Source organism: Prunus avium, chromosome 5 (assembly GCF_965620075.1).
Source record: "Prunus avium chromosome 5, drPruAviu1.hap1.1, whole genome shotgun sequence".
In the NCBI taxonomy this organism is placed as follows: Eukaryota; Viridiplantae; Streptophyta; class Magnoliopsida; order Rosales; family Rosaceae; genus Prunus; species Prunus avium.
This window is the reverse complement of record NC_142288.1, coordinates 11862896-11883195: the sequence shown is the minus strand read 5'-3', so window position 1 is coordinate 11883195 and position 20300 is coordinate 11862896. Positions and strand designations below refer to the sequence as shown.

General features: G+C 37.6%; 5 protein-coding genes across 5 annotated transcripts; 3 read left to right on the top strand and 2 right to left on the bottom strand.

The window, feature by feature from the left end:
• Nucleotides 1-531: 531 nt before the first annotated feature.
• On the top strand, nt 532-1763 carry LOC148294309 (uncharacterized). The gene has a single exon (XM_088253696.1). The coding sequence runs from the start codon at nt 579-581 to the stop codon at nt 1761-1763; it is 1185 nt and encodes a 394-aa protein (XP_088109822.1). The 5' UTR covers nt 532-578.
• Nucleotides 1764-1862: 99 nt separating this feature from the next.
• LOC148294308 (uncharacterized) lies at nt 1863-2699 on the top strand. Its single transcript, XM_088253695.1, has one exon. The coding sequence runs from the start codon at nt 1863-1865 to the stop codon at nt 2697-2699; it is 837 nt and encodes a 278-aa protein (XP_088109821.1).
• A 1839-nt stretch (nt 2700-4538) lies between these two features.
• LOC148294307 (uncharacterized) lies at nt 4539-5138 on the top strand. The gene has a single exon (XM_088253153.1). The coding sequence runs from the start codon at nt 4539-4541 to the stop codon at nt 5136-5138; it is 600 nt and encodes a 199-aa protein (XP_088109279.1).
• Nucleotides 5139-8027: 2889 nt separating this feature from the next.
• LOC148294306 (uncharacterized) lies at nt 8028-11213 on the bottom strand. The gene is made up of 5 exons (XM_088252853.1): nt 10545-11213; nt 9187-9271; nt 8981-9076; nt 8454-8896; nt 8028-8372 (listed from the first exon to the last, which is right to left on the bottom strand). The coding sequence occupies exons 1-5, from the start codon at nt 11105-11107 to the stop codon at nt 8225-8227; spliced, it is 1335 nt and encodes a 444-aa protein (XP_088108979.1). The 5' UTR covers nt 11108-11213; the 3' UTR covers nt 8028-8224.
• A 233-nt stretch (nt 11214-11446) lies between these two features.
• LOC148294305 (uncharacterized) lies at nt 11447-12752 on the bottom strand. The gene is made up of 3 exons (XM_088253694.1): nt 11991-12752; nt 11766-11915; nt 11447-11680 (listed from the first exon to the last, which is right to left on the bottom strand). The coding sequence occupies exons 1-3, from the start codon at nt 12750-12752 to the stop codon at nt 11447-11449; spliced, it is 1146 nt and encodes a 381-aa protein (XP_088109820.1).
• Nucleotides 12753-20300: the final 7548 nt, after the last annotated feature.

Sequence of the window (20300 nt, the reverse complement as noted above, 5' to 3'; positions counted from 1 at the left end):
TGTGTCTAGCGCAACTCTGTGTCTCTCTCTAGCTTCGTTATGTATCTTTCTCCCTCTATTCGGTCTCTTGCTCTCTGTTTGGAATCGCGAACCCCTCCCTTTAGGTATGTCTTCTGAATAGCTGCTTGCAACCTTGAAGCTTTAGTGGATTGCCGACCTCGAAAAGATAGTGTTGATGGTTATTTTCTTAAAATTAGTGGGATTATGTGAAATGGGTTATATTTTGATTGTTTGGGTTTGTGATAAATTCGTTTTGGCTTTAATTGCTTTGGGTTAGGTTTTATTGAATATTCATGCTCAGTCATCTGGGTTTGTACCAATTGCACTTAGATTGGTCTGGATATGTGAATCTTGAAACTTGGGATTTTCCATTTGATGTAGTATATCTGTATAGTGTGATTGCTGATGTGTTACTGTTGTACTGCTGTTGCGTTCCTCTTATTTCACTGTCGTATTGCTGTTATGTTGATGTTATATTGCTATTATATTGCTTTTATATTGTTGTTATATTGCTATTGTATTGTATGGTTATTGTGGTTATATTGTGTTAATGAAATGTTGTTTTGTCATGGTCAGAAATGGAGACAATTGTTATTCTCGTGTGCTACAATGGAAAATGGGTCACCTCGAAGAAGATGTGCAAATACGAAGGGGGTGAGTCAAAAGGCTTAATAGTTCCACGGACCATCAAATTTGCTGAACTGTTGGACCGTGTGCATCAGATTCGTAATACAAACGGCAGGGAAGACAAGGTTAGCTTAAAATTCTCAGTTTTGGTGGCCTCGAATGAGTGGAAGCACATAAAGATTGAGGACGATGATGATGTCAAATTTTTTATGAAGTACAATTGTGAGGTAACACCTTCAAAACTAGCTCCCTTACTCGTGAGTATAGAAGATAAAGGACTGAGAAATGATGTAGTTGATAGTATGCATATGACGACAGATAGTAGTCGGATGGGTCGTTCTTCAGTTGGCATTGTTGAAAGCAATCAAGTAACTTGGAATAATACAAATGGCACTGATGTGGGAGGTGAAATAGGGACAGATTTTATGGATATGATTGATTTTAGCGAGGTGGATCAGATGCATGGTGGTGATAATGGTACTGAAAGAAATGAAGTGTCAGTGTACTCTGCCCCTCCTATTTTGGGCTGCTTGAACACATCTGCCCAACTGCCAATAATGCGTTTAGGAGGAGAATCTGAACCCATTCGTGAACATTATTCGAATGAAATAGGTGAACAGAACCGGTACAATGAAGCCGGTGTAAATGATGGAGAAACATATTTGGATGGGGGGTTTTCGCGAAGTCATTGGAATCCGAAAATTACAGTTGGGCAAATTTTCTCTACTAAGAAAGCATTGTTGACGGAGTTACAGTTGATGGCATTAAGAGGCCACTTTGAATTTAAGGTGCAATCGTCTTGCACTAAGAGGTTGGTTGTGGTTTGTTGTCAACGTCCATGCCCATGGCGAGTCCGAGCATCGAGATTTGGAGATAACAGCTTCATGATTGTGAGGTGTACAACTGTCCATAAATGTGATTTGAGGGTTGTAAGTGACAACCATCGTCAAGCAACTGCAGCACTTGTAGCCACTTCATTTAAAAGGAAGTTTAAGGATTCTCGGACAATATACACACCAAGTGACATTATGAGAGATGTGAAACACAACTTTGGTTTCAGCATCCATTATTCGAAAGCTTGGAAAGCAAGGGAGTTAGCTCTATTGTCCATTAGAGGATCAGCGGAGGAGGCATAGTATATCCTTCCAGCTTATTGCTATGAATTGGAGCGTATGAATCCCGGCACAAAAACACACATCCAAACTGATGAGAACAATCACTTTGTGTATTTATTTATGGCGGTTGGCGCATGTATTAGAGGGTTTCGTTCTTCCATGCGCCCAGTGATAGCCGTGGATGCCACTCATTTAAAATCCAAGTACAAGGGTGTTATGTTTGTAGCAAATGCATTTGATGGTAATCGAAATATATATCCTCTTGCTTTTGGGATCGGGGATTTGGAGACGGATGCATCATGGCATTGGTTTTTCACTAAACTTCATGAAGCCATTGGTGAGTGTCCCAATCTTGTTATTATTTCTGATCGCAATGTTAGCATAGAGAATGTGTGGAACAAAGTTTTTCCAACGGCGCAACATGGCATATGCTTTTATCATATGAAGGGGAACATGAAACGCACTTGCAAGTTGAAAAAGCATGATCACATACTTATGAACTTTGAGAAGCCTGCGAAATCTTATTCCATTGCTGAATTTGATTTTCATTTTCGCAAGATCAAGCGAAAGGAACATGTTGCTCAATATCTTGAAGACGCAGGGTTACATAAGTGGTCTAGAGCTCACATGGATGGACGCCGCTACAATGTAATGACAACAAATATTGCGGAGTCAATCAACTCAGTCCTTAGGTTTGCAAGGATGATGCCAGTGGTTCATTTGATAGGGGAAATTATGAATCTCCTTGTGAAATGGTTCACCGAACGTCGTGACTTGGCTTTGAATTGCATGCCGTGGACCAAGTCTGCAGTGAGTGAATTGGGTGACTTGGCTTCTGTTTCAGTCTCCCCTCCTTCAGTAATTGAAAGCGTTGGGTTTGGTGTGAGGTTATGGTCCATGGTCTTCGATATTTATTGTAGGCTGGTGTATGACTTAATTGGAAAAAAGGGGGACTAAATGTGATGGGAGTGAAATCAGTGGGGAAGGTAATGGCTGCAAGTAGGAGTTAATGTGATGGAAGCTTTGATTTCAAACAGCTGGGTTTATTAATATAGGCAGGTTTTAATGACCTGGAGTAACAGAGACAGTTAGTGGCGGGAGGGATTAGGGGGAGTCATTGGCGGGAGGGATTGGCGGGAGTCTTAGGCGGGATAGTATTGGGCGGGAGTTATTACCCAGTTGACTGTATGCCTTTTTGTAATATATTTCTATTTTGGATGTTCCGAAGTTGGTAATTTTCCCATTATGTAATTCAAATAAGGGATTTGCCTATTTGCGTAATTGATCAACTCATTCAAATTGACGAATATGGTTATTGTCTTATTTCTCATTTCAGCAATCTCAATTCGTTTCCATTTTTCCATTATTCATATTTTCCTATTTTCCATGTGTCATCCAATAATGCAATTATCAAATTATCCATTTTTTCATTATTTGTGCCTATTTTTTCCTATTTTGCAATTTCCCAAGTTTCCCTTTTGTTCTATTTCCAGTTTTCCAATTTTTCAATGTTCCTATTTTCCCATTATGTAATTAAAAAAAGTTGCCTACTTTGCCTAATTGAGAAAGTAATTAAAATTGTCCAATATGGTAATTGTAATTCGTTTCCAATTTTCCTTTTTTCCATGTGTCCATGTTTCCTATTTCCATTTATCCAATTTTCAGTTTTTGTCCAATTATCCAATTGTTCTATTAACCAATTTTCTTTTTTCCAATTGCCCTATTTTCTAAGTTTTCTATTTTTCCTATTTCCAATTTTCCAATTTTCCAATTTGCTAACTTTCCTTTTGTTCTATTTCCTATTTTGCTATTTTCCAAGTTGCCTTATTTGCTATTTTTCAATTATCCAGGTATCCAATAGTCCAATTTTCCAATTTGCGAATTTGCCTATTTTCCAAGTGTCCTTTTTTCCTATTTCCTATTTTCCAATTTTCCTTTTTTCCAATTTTCATGTTTTCAGAGTTTCCTTTTTTTTCCTTTTTCCTATTTTCCAAGTTTCCTTTTCTTCAATTTCGAATTTCGAATTTTCCAATTTTCCAAGTTGCTTTATTTTCCAATTACCCATTTTTCCAATTTCCTATTTTCCAACTGTCCTTTTTTCCTTTTTCCAATTTTCCAATTTTCCAAATGTCCTTTTATCCTATTTCCTAGTTTCCTCTTTCCAATTTTCCAATTTTCAAAGTGTCCATTTTTTCGTATTTCCGATTTTCCAATTTTCCAATTTTCCTTTTCTTCTATTTTCAATTTTCAATTTTCCAATTTTCCAATTTTCCAAGTTTCCTTATTTCCCAATTTCCAAGTTTGCACTTTTGCACTATTGCTATTTTGCTATTTTGCAATTTTGCAATTTCCCATTAAGGTTTGGTTTTTTCGTTTGTAAGCCAATTTTATTGTTGTTAATGTAATGCTGTACTACTGTAAATTACAGCCAAGGAGTTAATGGTGTAGTTTGCAATCCCATCAATTTAATGCACCAACAAAATACCCAATATATGAACCTTCGTATATATAACTGCAACATAGGCAGCTTAATTAACGGGAAAGGTAAACATTCATATCAGTCTGACTCAAAGGCAAAGGCAAACATTCATATCAGTACTTCATATCAGTCTTACTCAAAGGCAAGCATTCTCCACATTCATATCAGTACTTCATATCAGTCTTACTCAAACGCAAACATTCTCCACTAAAGCTAACCATATTGTCGTTTACAACTTCAGACAGAATCTAAGTTTATTTGTTTTGTTGCAGTCGGCAGCTGTGAATTGTAGTACTTCAATACTTCAATACTTGAAGATGTCGGATGTACGGCCTCCAAACGAGCAAGTGAGTTACCCGGGGGACATGCCGTGGCATGTGCCATTCCCATCTCCACCGCTGACTCCCAATGATGATCCCACTTCATCTGGAAGTGAGGCCGACAGCACTGATCCCCTTGACAAAATCTGTGCCGTGAAGCAGGAGCTCCAATATTTCTCTAAGGCAACAGATTGGTGGGAGACCAAATGTGATCTTGATGGCCAAGTGATGGGAAACTTGGCCAACAAGTTGAACAAAGCATTTGCTGGAGAAGTGAAGCAAACTCTAAACGCAAAAAGTCGGAGCAAAAAGTTAGAGTTGTTGAAGTTGAAATTGGAACAGCGAAAGAAAGATGCCATCGAAAAATTCACAAAATCTGAAGAATATAATCATGAAATGGTTTTATGTTTCAACACCGGCTTCGAAATGTTCCGAGATTATGCTTCGGTCATCTCACCAAACTACAATTGGAGTGAAATTGATGTAGCTGGTGTGTGGGATGTGCTCAATATGGGTGCTGAGGGAATGCCTCATCATAGTCTCGTGCGTGCAGCGAGGACAAAGAACAAAGACATGGATCTTTTGATGGACCTGTAGTAAGGGTGAGTGCTGCTTCAGTTCATCTGACCCGAGTACATGGATCTTTTGTTGCCTTCATTTTCCCTTCGCGGGATAGTATTGTTAAGGTTCGGGGGCGATTTGTTTTGCATCTGTGAAATGTACTGTAATGGATGTCTGTGTATTGTATGTACATTTACTTAATATTGCTGTTATATTGCGTGTATATTGCTTAATATTGACTTTGTATTGCATATATAGTGTATTAATATTGCCACTTATTGGATGTATAGTGCTAAACTATTGCTACCGTATCATCCATATATTGCTCCCGTATTGTCTCTATAGTGGATGTATATTGGTCTGATATTGCTATTATATCGAATGTCAATGGCATTTGGTCTAATAACACTCCACTTCGTTCAAAGTAATCCTGATTTCAAATATCACGGACACGACAATTGTTATCCATCCTTATATTTCCCAAGTTTCTTTTTGTTCTATGTCCAGTTTTCCAATTTTTCAATGTTCCTATTTTCCCATTATGTAATGAAAAAAAGTTGCCTGCTTTGGCTAATTGAGAAAGTAATTAATATTGTCCAATATGGTACTTGTCTTATTTCCCATTTCCACAATTTCAATTCGTTTCCAATTTTCCTTTTTTCCGTGTGTCCCTGTTTCCTATTTCCATTTATCCAATTTTCAGTTTTTGTCCAATTATCCAATTGTTCTATTAACCAATTTTCTTATTTCCAATTGCCCTATTTTCTAAGTTTCCTTTTTTTCCTATTTCCAATTTTCCACTTTTCCAATTTGCTAACTTTCCTTTTGTTCTATTTCCTATTTCCTATTTCCAATTTTCCAAATTTCCTTTTTTCCAATTTTCATGTTTGTAGAGTTTCCTTTTTTTCCTTTTTCCAATTATCCAAGTTTCCTTTTGTTCAATTTCCAATTTCCAATTTTCCAATTACCCAATTTTCCAATTTCCTATTTTCCTATTTTCCAAGTGTCCTTTTATCCTATTTCCTACTTTCCTCTTTCCAATTTTCCAAGTTTCCAAGTTTCCATTTTTTGGTTATTCCGCTTTTCCAATTTTCATTTTCTTCTATATTTCCAATTTTTGAATTTTCCACGTTTCCTTATTTCCCATTTTCCAAGTTTGCAGTTTTGCTATTTTCCTATTTTCCTATTTTCCTATTTTCCTATTTTCCTATTTTAATATCTGAAATTCCCAATAAATGCTTAGTTACATAGTCCTATTTTGGGTTGAAATCCACAAATTCCAATTTCCCATTAAGGTTTGGTTTTTTCGTTTGTAAGCCAAATTTATTGTTGTTAATGTAATGCTCTACTGCTGTAAATTACAGCCAAGGAGTTAATGGTGCAGTTTGCAATCCCATCAATTTAATGCACCAACTAAATACCGAAGTACATGGATCTTTTGTTGCCTTCGTTTTCCCTTCGCGGGATAGTATTGTTAAAGCTTCGGTGGCGATTTGTTTTGCATGTGTAAAATGTAGTCTACAATGGAACGCACAATAACCGTTTTACATGTCCTTCCAAGACCAGTGTGAAGTATCCTCGGATGGTACTGTAGAACTCTAGGTCCATCCGGAATTTGATAGGAGAAAACTTATTCAGAATCTTTCATATTTGTAACCACTTTGCTTGTTCTCGGCGGAAGAAACAAAATTAATCATAATTATAAACGGTGTGATTTCAATAATTTCAAAAGATTGATGTCAATACTGTTTGTTTGACATCAACCTTTTGGGCATGTCTCACACAATTAAGCCCACAAAATAAAGTAAACATGCTATAAGCTCCACAGTAATATTTACTTCATCTCTATAATCAGAATAATGGGGGAAAAAAAGCACGGAGAAATACATGAAATGAAAAACAACTGGGCAGTGACTGTGAGATTGTGTACATAAAACTTGGAACAACGTAACCAATTCAAGCTAAGGCATCTCATACGTATGCCTACAGAAAATAACAGTGTATGGTCATCTTCTTTAGAATATTGCAATCAACACTTGGTTGAGACCGACCTGCAAAAACAACTGGGTTAAGTACAGAGATAGAGTTTATGAATGGCACTTCCAGAATTAAGACCTATGTTGATTTGTAACTCCCACCGAGTCAGTTCATAGTGCCAAATGCAGCTATCTGCCACACAGATATGACAAGCCAAAAGATCCCAAGAAAAAAAGCAAACTAAACAAGAAAAAAGAGGCATGCCATAAATGGGAACCGGAGCAGAAAGCATCACATAAGCATAGAAGCATATTGGCTCCATTACAATGTTCAACAATGATGTAAATACTAGATAAAAGAGTTGTTATTCAAACCTCAGCAGGTTTCTCGGTTTCATTCCTGGACCTTCAATATCGTCTTGCACAATAGCATCATTTGACTTCGTCAAACTTCCAGACAAAGACGCTGCAATTTCTTTTAGACCCTGCCACAAAGTGGCATGACTTAAATACAGAAGGAAACTAATCCAATATGCAAGATGAAAGACAAGTGATTGGTACCTGCTCCAGCTAAGATCAGCAAACACAGTATGAGGTTCCAAATTCCAATAACAACATAATGCTAAGCTGAAAAGTAGAATTGCTGCCGACGTTATTTAAAACGAACTAAGTCAAAACTAAATTGAGAAATCTTAAGAAAGCTGTATGCTTCAGTAAGTCAACTAACAGATTCCCAGTGCAGGAAATGAAATTTACCTATATCACATAAATTGCAAACAAAACCACAGACAAAAAATGTGAACAATGGCTACAAAAGCATCCATAAAGAGCAACAATATTTATATATGGAGGTGTACAAAATAGGTAACCTTCAAAATCGAAACAGTGTGTGCCATGTAAGGCAATTAGCCACTGCTTCTAGACTGTACAATATTACACCTCGCAATATACAGCAGGGCCAAAGACCCGGGTTGCTACACATAATAACTAAACCTAGTAGCTCTAGCAAAAAGGCAGGAATTTCCAGCAAAGCATCCACGTCTGCATCTTCATATAAACGAGTTCCTGACATAATTAATGAGCACAGTGAATTCCCAAGTCCTAAGTCCACACTCAACTAAATTCACAGACATGAAGACATATACCTCATACATATGCCTCCCCCCTTAAACCCTCTATTGCAAGCTTCAGTCTGTAATATTTGGTCTTCAAAGGGTCAATTGTATGCAACGAAATCCCAGCACTGAGATGCTCCAAGAATTTTACGGTCATGATTCCGCAAGACGCACCGTCAAGCCAATAAGTTGGGAAATTAGAACTGCATTTAAGTAAAATAGTTTCTAAACTCCACTAAATTCACAAACCTTACCCATCTCGTTGTTGTGGCACATCTCCAATGGTGCAAACTGAGAATGGCGTAAAGCTTGACATCTGCAGCCCCCTTTGCTTAACCTCTTCAAGCTCAGAAGCTTCATAAAAGTTCATATTGTACAGCACTTGTGGCAGCGTCTCGGCAATAGGGCGAAGCAGTCCAACCAGCTTCTTTGTGGCGGTAAAATCAGAGTACGAGTCATACACAGTTGCAGTATGATTGACGAAATCAAGTTCGATTGCAACCCAGTGGGACAATTTCAGATTATATGGAAAATAGACCTTCCTAACTTTTGTCCAAGCTTGGCCATACCCGTGTTGCCACGTACCGCGCACATAGTGATGTATATTGTTCAGCTTGCTGGGTGTAAGGTCACTGATGTTTGAAGCAGCTGCCTTCTTCGCTCCACGTGTCTTGCCAGTCGCTTTGACCGGCTCTAGCAATTGCTGCACACATTGAAATGAAGCCATATTACATAATGACAACCAAAAGCAAATGAAGCAGTGAATGTTAAATGGTAACATGTTTACCTGCAAGCAACAATCTGCCGTTATCCACTGAGTTCCAAATACCAACGGATGTGCGAGTTGCCTTTTCCGGATGAGAAAGGTTGCCATGTCCAAGTGCTGAAAGTTCACGTATATAATATCAGCACAATTTCATACAACTGTACACTTAATAAAGGTTACAAAACAATTGAAGTCTCGTAATAAAGTAGAGAATTGTGTATTCTTACCCTTGAGCTAATCCATTCCGTATCATCGATCAGTTTGTAGAAAAAATCAGCGCCCACCGAACATGATTCCAGCTGCACCTCCGCACTACAAGAGGCAAAAACGTAAATTCCCGATCAGAACTTAGGTGGTAACAGTTTTCACAACATATATGTCCCATTTAAAATAACAGTTTTCAGAACTTAGGCAAAAACGTAAATTCCCATTTAAAATCGTTTATATTGTAAAATAATAGTCGTATACATGCTGTCAAATTATACTATAAGCACATTGGGCCGTGAGCAATCAATAACGTGGCCGTCATGCGAAGGCCCTACGGGCATAAGTTGAAATCCGGCTACAGTCCGGCTACAATGAGGGAGTTATATATGGCCCTTACGTCAGACAAATATAGAATTGACTTATATGTAGCAATTAGGTGAGACAAATATAGAATTCTTGCTAAGTAGGAAGCTACTTCACTGGGGAGTGGAAGAATTTTGCCTGAATTGTAACAAAACTTTCAAATTCTATATATACATATGAAGAAACATTATAAAACAGGAAACAAAAAACTTGTTTGATTTTATCTCCATGTTTTAGTGGCCAATCATCTTGACTTTATTTGTCTCCATTTTTGTCCCCTTGAGCACCAATTGAGAATTCTTAGGTAAACTACTTATCTCTATTTGTTTCTCCACTTGAAATTGTAACGAGAACCAAGCAATTGTATTTGTCTTCTATTTCAACTCTGTTTTTCTTCACTTCAAATGTGACCATAAGTTCAATTCTTTGTTCGAGTAATAATTTGTTTTAGATTAAGAAACTCTTTGAACACATAACCATAATCCAAGAGGTAACTGCCATATACACTTTAAACACATCCTCGACTGCATTAATATTTTGTGTTATGAATAGAAACGTTTTATTGATAATCAAGAGGAAAAAACATCGATTAAACAATGAAAAGGAAAACTCCAGAACAACTAAACAAAATCTAGGCAGCTATGACAGAAGATAAAACACTGAGGAAAGACACTAGCAGAGTCGAGGAACATGAGGAACATAACATGGAGGAGAAGACCAGATGCCATGGGCGGAAGGAGCCGCTATTACAACCCCTTCTAAATCTCTGTTATTGTCTTCTTTTGAGTCTAAATGTTATAATAATAAACTACAATTCAAAATTTCTTACTACCTATATTTAACAAAATACATTTAACACCATCAGTCAATATTTTTTTGCTTTAACAAAGTCTGAATTTTGTTCATCACAAATATACACATGTATATTAAAGCGAACTTGGTAATTCTCTCATTTCTATATCAGCACATACTAGCATAACATGAAGATTGGATTTTGAAGGTAAAGAATCCTAACCTGATCGCGTTTTTCCAGCCAATGCAAAACTCCATTACTGCCTTCACATCTTCAATGGGAAGGGGTTTTGATGGATCAAAACATGGCGGGGTTTCAGTCGCATCCGACACACTCATCATCCTCTTCTTCCTCAACGGATCAGTAAATGGACTACACAAAGTGTGGGACGGACGCTTCTGTCTACAGCCTTTACCTTTCTCTTCTTTTGTTTCAACACTTTTAGACCCTTCTCCATCACCAGCCATACTCACTTTCGGTATACTTGGAGGATTGATCGGACCTCCCGATGCCATACTATCACTTCTTTTCCAATCTTCTAACAAAAACATCAGTCTTTTGCAGATTTCGTCACACCCGGCCACATCTTCCGGGGTAGGCAGCTTCTCGACTTGTGCATGCTCACCTGCTTCATGCACTTCTAAGTGAGGAACGGAAGTGACAATTTCTGGCTCTTCGACTAGCAAGGCTGCGGATGGTTCGGCTCCATCACCGGGGCTTTTTGTTTCCATTGCTGCCGGTTCTATATGCGGACTACCATAGTCATGTAATGGTCCTTCATTCATATGAGGACTACGGAGGTCCTCATGTCCTTCCCCACCCTCATTCAACCCACTATTTATTTTTTTTCAGCTGCTCTATCTCCCCCTTGAAATAATGTTCCATGGAAGCTAAGGTGCAGACTCTGTTTCACGTTTCAAGGACTCCATCCGTACAATTTCTTCCAACTGATGCACTCTCTTGCGAAGTCCTCGATTCGAAGCGGCTAAATTGGCCAATTCATCCTTTGTCCTTTCAAAGTGCGTAAATGAGTGGACGCGACTTTACCCTGCATTAAGTTAGAATGCAAATGTTACAATATTTCAAAAATATTTCCCATCAACATCAGTTTTTTTCCTATGGTATTATGACGTATATATTGAAAAAAAAGTAATGCTTGCCTTAGAAGACGATGGAAGGCTAGCAATTTCAGCAATGTCCTCATCTTTTTCTTGCACAGAGGCAGAAGTGCTGGTTTTTGGTTCTTCGTCATCGCCAATCAACTCAACAACTTCTTCAGTGTCATCAACATCGTCACCCCAACTCCAATACGGCTGCTGCTTCTCAATTACAGATGGGCGGAGAGGTTGCACATCAACCTGCAATTGACAGAGACAAAAAACATATTATTAAACCTATAATTTGAATCAGAAGCATAACATTAGTATTATTAACAGAACTAACCTCTGCATTTTCAAAGACTTGGCTCATTACTTCGTGAAAACGAGGCAAACTATTGATTCTCCATTGTAGTATACGAGGGACTTGGGCATTCTGTTCGCGCACAACGATATGCAATGCAGCGAATGCTGGAAACACCTCAAAAGCCCATATCTATTTTCAAGAAAAAAATATCAATCACTGTAAACAAAGTAAATGGAACTTATACATAAACGGATATTTCCTCACCTGAAGTGCAAAGCCAAATCCTTTAATGTGGTACTCCCTTGGTCTACCACTTTCCATTGTCTTGGATTGATTTGCTGATTTTTGGGTTTTTAAGGCTTTTTGGGGCACTTTGACTCGCTGGTACTCTGCGCACAGTGCCCTCAACAATGACGAATTTGTCTTGGCATATGACACAGCACCCCATGGATACTTCTGGAAGTCTTCAACATCTTCGGCCAATTTCAAGTAGCGCATGTCAATGTTGACATGCTTTTCACTGCCCAACAGCACAAACACAGCGAAATATAAAAGCCCAAACTTGAAGACGTCCTCCTCATGAGTGCAGTCGATGAAGGCTTGTTCGAGTTCGGAAAGGCTGACCGTTTTATTGTTGCAGAAATACTTCTTCTTCAATGAGCAGTTGTCATTAGTTGCAGTCGGAATGAAGGGAAGCTTTCCAAACTGCAGCCCTGTGATGACGCAAAACTGCTGCGCTGTGAACTGTATGACCTTGTTGCCAATGATGAATTTGATCCCGTTGACTTGAGAAACTGTCCTTGGGTCTGCCTTTCTCAACAACAAGCCATGGATAATTTGTGTTGTCCACTTCAGGTCCTCAATTACTAACAAATGGCCAAAACAACTGTCCTTGAACCTTTGTAACTGTTGCCCATTAAATTTGTCCTTAATTGTACAGATCGCTGTTTTTGTATGGGAAAAGGTCAACGCCTTTCCCTGGATTTTTTCATCCGCAGCAATCATCAACTTTGCTTTCGAGACCATATTTCCCTACACACCACCATTATACAAATAATTTCAAGCCTTTTAAATATACACAATTACAAGCAATAAACACACAATACAGATGCATCTCATGGCAATATGAACAAGATATATCAGTGATGAAACTACAATACAGCCCCAATAGAACTTTATATGCATTTCATGTTTGTTCACCAATGGCCCATGACAGAAAAAATACAAATTCATTGTACCTTCAACCCTTATCTTTTCTCTCCACAAGTCTTGCTCTTATATTTTCCCATTTCCTTCTCTTATATTTTCCAATTTCCTTATGTTATATTTTCTGTCCACAAGCCGTGCTCTTATATTTTCCCACGTCCTTCTCTTATATTTTATCTTCAAAAGGCTTCCTACAAAAGTTTTTCCCATTTCATACACCTACAAGTGCAAAAAATGGGAAAAACTTTTGACTACAAAGTAACTACGGAGTGAAGTGAAGTGAAGCCTATCGTCGGATTTGACACAACGGGGTAATAATGACACATTGTGCAGAAAAACATCATTTTATTTGAAAGAAACAATGTAATTCGTAAGTAGTGAACAGTGTGGATATCAAAGATATTTTAATCCCAATTGCCATTATTTAAACCTCAAACTAAATATGTTGTGTATTCCAGGTTGATTCAGACATTGTTACATGTCAATAAATCAAGAAGCTGCGTTACGTAACCACAAAAAGCATGCTGAGAAATGAGAGGCATCACAAAAAACAGAAATCTAACCTCAAGGAGTCTGACAACAAAATATTTTATGTAGTCCCGTCCGCTATTCTTTACAATATTCTCCAAAAGATACAGTTATGGTGACTTCTGCTCACTAGAAACCTGCAAATTAGTTTCTACAATTAGATACTAAACACTAGTTACATCCAATATTGTTTGAACAAATAAGTGACTGATAAACCAAAGGCCTAACACGAAAATGCTTCCCGAATGAGAAGGGAAATGGGAAGGAGAAGCTATTTCAGTATAGGCTCTTCAAATCCATTTAAAAGATAGCACAAGCAACACATCTGCAGGTACTGTAACTTCAAAACTAGCCCATTGTGCACCCAAAACTAATATACATCCCCGCATATGGTTCTTTGCCCTTTGTTTACACATTCAATATTCATCCCCAAATTGAAATTCCAAATAATCACAACAGAATATGAAAAACAAAGATAACTTATCCATATCCAATATGCAAGCCCTAAACTTATCAATGACGTGTTTGTTTCACTGCCGTACAATGTATAGCCCAAATTACTTTCAAATACGTACATTTAAAACAAGTCATAAAAGTGTGTCATTGAACTACATTTGTTGTTGTGGAACATGAATAAAACCATAATAAACCATTACAACCATAACAAACTAGCAATACAACAGCACTAAAATGAATATACAACGTCACTACATTAGCAATAACCCCGCAACAACAGAGCAATACAACATCAATACCAACAGCAAAACAACACCAGTGCAAGCATCATTCCACAAACAACAAACCCATACCCTAAACCCTCAAACAATGAATCATCGGAATCACAACATTTCAGACCTAAACCAATTTCAGTGAAACCCCTAAACCAATTTCTGAAAAACCCCTAAACCCTATACCCATTTCAGAGAACTCACTAAACCAATTTCAGAGAAAGCCCTAAACCTAAACCCTAAACCAAAACCCTAAACCAATTTCAAACAAACCCATAAACGATTTTCATACAAACCCATAAAACCTTCGTTTTCCGTAAGAAAATTTCGATGAACAGTACCTGGTTCATGTAATCGATGGCATTGATCTTCAATTAACGGATTCCGCTGGGAGAGGAAGAGAGAAGAGAGAGTGAGACCTAAGCCACCAGAGACTGAGAGTGTGAGAGCTCAGCCACGAGCGACGACAGAGTGAGAGCTGAGTGACCAGAGAGTGGAGACTGTGAGAGACGGAGCCAAAGAGAGAGCTGATTCGCGAGAGGTGATTTTCAGAATAAGTGTTAGGTGAGCAATAAGTGTACAATAATTTTATATTTAAAGGTGTTAGTTGTAAAAACATTTGGGGGAGGGTGGTATTTTTAGTTAAGATTATAAAATGGGGGGTATATAACGCTATTTCCCAAGAAACTAACTATCTTCCAAATTTCCAATTGTAATTATTTATTTATTAGTGGACTCGTGTAGTCTTCTCCTTTACATATGAGAATATATATTTAGGGTAAATTCCAATTTGGTATTTGTGATTTCACTTGTAAGACATGTTTGTTTATGTCTTTTCAATTTTTACAATTAGATACCCTAGTCTTTTCAATATGTTGCAATCTGGTTTTGCTGTTACAATTTCCGTTAGATCTCCAGTTAGTTGCATATGTGGCATTTATGGGTCCTCCATTTTTGTTTTTTGTTTGTTTAGGTGTAATAAAATATTTACCGAATATTTAAAATCAATTAAAAAATAAGAAATTTAAAATATTTATAAAACAAAACCCAACCCTAAGCCACCCCTTCCCTAACCCCAATCCTTTGCTCCAAGCCACCGCCCAGATTCATCCCCAAAAACCAAACTCGGAGCATTTGGAGATGAGGGATTTGGGGTTTGGAGATTGGGTTTTGGTCTTGGGTTACTTGGGGTTTTTGGGAATGACGGTGGTATCAAGACTCTGAGTTGGGTTTTTGGGGATGAATATGGGCAGTGGCGTGGGGCTAGGGATTGGGGTCGAGGAAGGGGTGGCTTGGGGCTGATGGGTTTTTTTTTAAATTGATTTTTAAATATTCTATGAATATTTTAGAGTTAATTACAATTTAGTATCTTGTGGTTACACCCTTACATGTTAGTCTCTATCTTTTCAATTTTTACAATCTCATACCCCGATCTTTTAAATTTATTACAATTTGGTTCTACCGTTAGGGTTTCCACAAGTTGTCCCGATAGTTGTCTACGTGGCACTTATGGGTCCCACTTTTTCGCTAGTTTCGAAGTCCTTCCAAGGGCATTTTTGAACATATTTGTTTTATTCTCCTACCCAACCGTATGTCTTGAACTCATGCCCACGTGGCATGGGCTGATTGGCTTGGAATACAAAATTTTAAAATTTTGTATTTGAACTCCTTGTCTATATAGCTCGATAGAAACAAGAACCCTAAGTCCCCAAATTACCTCACACCAATTATCTCCGAATCCTCAATTTTTCTTCGTGAAGTTAGGAAATCTAGAATTAGTGAGATGTGTCGATGCTTTTGTGGTGGGTTTGCTCTACTGGAAACCTCTTGGTCCAAAGATAATCCATGGATAAGATTCTAAAGATGCTGCCACAAGGTAATTTCACTAATTTCGTTGTTATTTGGGTTTTAGGGTTTCAAATTGGAAGAATTTTTGAATTGGGCAATTATTTAAGTTATTTACCTCATTTTCAGCAAAAATGGTGTGTGTATTTCAACTAGTTCGATCCTCAAATGTGTGCACACTAAAAAATGATCATTCCTGGGTTTGAAGATGATAGATAAGGTTGAGGGTGAACTGAGGAGGTCGCGCAGGAGAGAGAAGCTATTTTGGTTTTTCTTCGTTATTGGCATCGTTATTGCTATGCTCTCAGCAAATGCAAATGAACCTACGGGCTTAAGTGGAACAAAGACAATACTGGAACTTGCTTGGTGGTTTCTGTTGGTTTTTGTGTAATGTATGTTTTTGTAAGATCATTAACTGGTTGTAATGTTGGTTATGAAACCATGGGTTGTAATGTTGCTTGATGGTTTATTTTGGTATGAATGTATGAAACTATGGGTTGTATGAAATGTCAAATTGGAAAATCAAATTCCTTTTGCAAATTGTCCAAAATAAGTGCACGACATCCAATATTTAATTAAGGTAATATTGTACAAAATAATTGATGATACAAAATAAGAGTTCATTCATCTTAGCCTGCTAACAAAATAAGAGTGCATTACACCAAAATAAGAGTGCATTACATCAAGCATTTCATACCAAAATGTCAAAACAACCCAGGCTCTAATATAGTTCGTCCATAACCAAAATACAATCATACCAAAGCCAGACAACAACCTCTAATTTTGTTTCTCCATAACCAAAATACATTCATACCAAAGCTAAAAAATACCTATAATATAGTTTGTCCATAACCCAAAACCCTAATTGATCCTACACTCCACTTTGTGATTCTTGGACAGAAGCATAATTGATGCATCTTGTGTTGTTGCGTTTAGTCTTTTTCCTCACAACTCCAGTTGGATTACTTGAATCTGTTGCAGATGTTGCTGCAGCTTCTGCTTTTCTTTTGTCTCTCTTTTCCTGAAAAAACAAACAAAGACATAATTCTATCATCTATTGTCACACAACCATCATCCCAACAAGCAAATACAATTGTAAAGTGCAATTACCTTCAATGTTTTAGCTCTTTGTTTTTCCTTCTCTCTCATTTGATTCTTCCTCTCCATCAGCTTCATAATTGTCAGGTTCGGAAGCTGGGATAGAAGTTCCAATAGTAGCCTTAGCCTTCTTTTTCTTACCAGGTTGGTTTCTATCATTTGGTGGCTTATGTCTATGATATGATAGTGAATTAGGACCTTTTTGGCCACATGTACCACATTTGAGAGAGTCTTGGCACCTTCCTAGCTTCTTCCCACCTATTTTGGTCTCTTTTTCACCTGCCTCTTTCCTCCTAACTATGGTTGGTCTGCCTGGTTGTCTATTGTACATAGGAGGTAATATGTTAGAGAAATATGTTCTTTCCCATAGGTCAATTCCATTCACAGGTTGTATAGGTTGTATAATGTTCTCATATGCATTTAGGAATGTCGCCTTCATGTAACACAAGTCTACATAAGTTTTAGGCATATCCCCTCTCTTATGGTTAATAGCTGACACTACATGTTTACATGGGACACCAGATAAATCCTAATTCCTGTATAAGCATGTCTTATCATCCAAATCTACCATACATTGCCCACCAGTTGCAGTATCTACTTGGAACTTGGGTTCTCCAAACATAATAGCAATGCAATCAGTAGCATTTATTTTGTTGGTTTCAAGCTTTCCTAAAGGCTTAGAACATATTGCATGATCCCATTGTTAAGCTCATAATTTCATACATATACATTCCCTATTTACTTACTTCTTTTGCTTAGTTTCCTAGACTTCTAAGTTATTTGCCTTCCTTTGTGTGTTTTGTAGGCAAATAGAGCAAGAGAGCATAATTCATGCAATTCAAGCATGTTAAGGCCTAATTTGGATGAAGGGAAGAAGAGCTTAAAGACAAACTCAATTTTGGCTACAGCCCCCTGCCAGTCCAGTTTCGTAGGTCATATTGAAAGCTTTGTTTCAGCAACCTACATAGCTCGAATGAGGCCACATTCTTCATGAACGTTGTTCCAATTGGTGTGTACTATAACATATCCAAAATTCAGCCCCATTGGATAAATCTGGAGTCCGTTACCTAGCAAACACAGAACCATGCTCAGGATGGATCTTATCAGCGCGGAAAATGAGTTAGCAATTTGTTTCGGCCTTAACTTCCTCCTCCGACCTTGGATTGGCCCAAATGATATATGGCTGGAAAGAAGACATTCTGAACTTCAAGTTTGAGTGCTTAAAGTCTTAATTTGCTTAAGGGAAGCCCAAGTTGTAAGCCCTTGAAGTTGCTGGTCATGCTGACCTCAGCATGTGCTGGTTGGATGCTTGGTCATGGTGAGCTAGGTATGAGCTATCATTTCTGGTTGGAAGCTTGGTCATGGTGACATGAAGATGAGCTAGGGCTGCTGGTGGGATCTATTGGTGAAGTGCATCAACCAATTCAAGATTTTCTAATACAAGTGCATCACCCAATTTAGATTTTCTAATACAAGTGCATCAACCATTTCGGATTTTATAAAACAAGTGTTGTATGCATTAGCCATATTGAATTCAGATTTTCACTTCCCCTAGGCCTATAAATAGGGAGGTTCTCTAAGCTTGTAAACACACCCCAAGGGGGGGAGCTCTCAAACACTTCTATAGAGCTCCCTTCCCTTCTCTCCCTCAAATTCTCTTAGTTTTCCTTTCTAGTTCTCAATTCTAGCTTTCTTTAATGTTTTCTTAGTTGTAATTTATTTTTCTTGTAATGTACATTCTTTCTTAAGTATTCAAGTTTAATTAGTTTCCAAGTTTCAATTATGGTTTTTGTTCTTATTCATTATGCTTATAAGTTAATATGCTAGTTTGAATGATTGATCACCATTTAGGCTTGCATGTTAGCTATCTTGGTTTGAATTAAGAGTAGACACCATGCTTTAATTCGAATTGAACTATGAATAGGAAGAGTATGTATGGACATTCGACAACAGGGATTAGATACATGCTTGGTTGTTTAAAATGTTCTTCTATGCTTAATGGGTTCCTAATGCTTAATTTTAGGTTAGACAACAAATGATCAAATTAGGGAATTAGGAACACAAGGTTATGACCACACACCATGGCTTAATCATACTTTAGCTAGAATCAATCCATTAATCTAAATTGAACTTGGGAACTTATTTGCTTGAGTTACTTATTTCTTTCTTCCTTGTTTTATGTTCTTTGTTTTTGTTTCTATTTTGTGTAGGGAAACTAAATTGGATCATTCAATCACCAATCCCTGTGGAATCGACCTCGCACTTACATATGCTATACTACCAACGGTTCGTGCACTTGCGAGTATCACAAGTTGAGGATGCAGCTTAATCCATTTTGGTGCAGCTGTATCTACACAACAAGTTTTTGGCGCCGTTGCCGGGGATCGGTAACATTGTTTGATTCTATTTGGCTTTCCTACTTTATTTTTTTTTCTTAACTAGACAATTTCAAGTTTTAAAGTTAATGACGTTAATGGACAAGTTGTGTTTGTAGTCCAACAGAAAAGGACAATTGCCCAACAAGCAAGAGAACTGGGTTTAAGTCCCAGCTTACACAACCCATTGGTGCTTGTTGCTTTGAAGCATGGAATTGGACTTGTGTTGATTTTTCCTTTTCATTTTTAGTTTTTTTTTTATTATTTCGTAATCCTTTAATTCCGTTTCAAGTTTTTGTGTGTGTTTGTTTTAGCAATGTAAATAGCTCAATAAAAATGGAGAGAGATGGCAACTTCAAAGATAGGAAGTGTGGAGTAGTGGGAGAAGTCGCGACCTCCAAATGCATCACGCTCGACCTAATCGCTTCAAGGGGGAGCATTTCAATCCTTTCTCTTTACTTGTTATTATTTTAAATTTCTGTTTCTTTTTTTATAAAAATTTAAAAAAATAAAAAATTTAAAAATTTAAAAAGATTTTTCATATGAGCTGACTTATGGTAACTCCAGTGAGCACTTCCGTCAATACAGTGTCTAGGAGTTCTTTAGGCGACACCTTCGGTGTCTAAGAAGTTTGGGTTTTAAGCGGGACCATTGTGACCCCTCCAATCTTCCCGGATCCCCTGGCTGTGTTTTCTAAGGCCCTTAACTGGTCATCCGTGAGTTGCTTATATATTCATTTTTTTTTTCTTTCTAAACCTTCTTCTTAACTTTTCCCCTTATCATTTACATGTTCT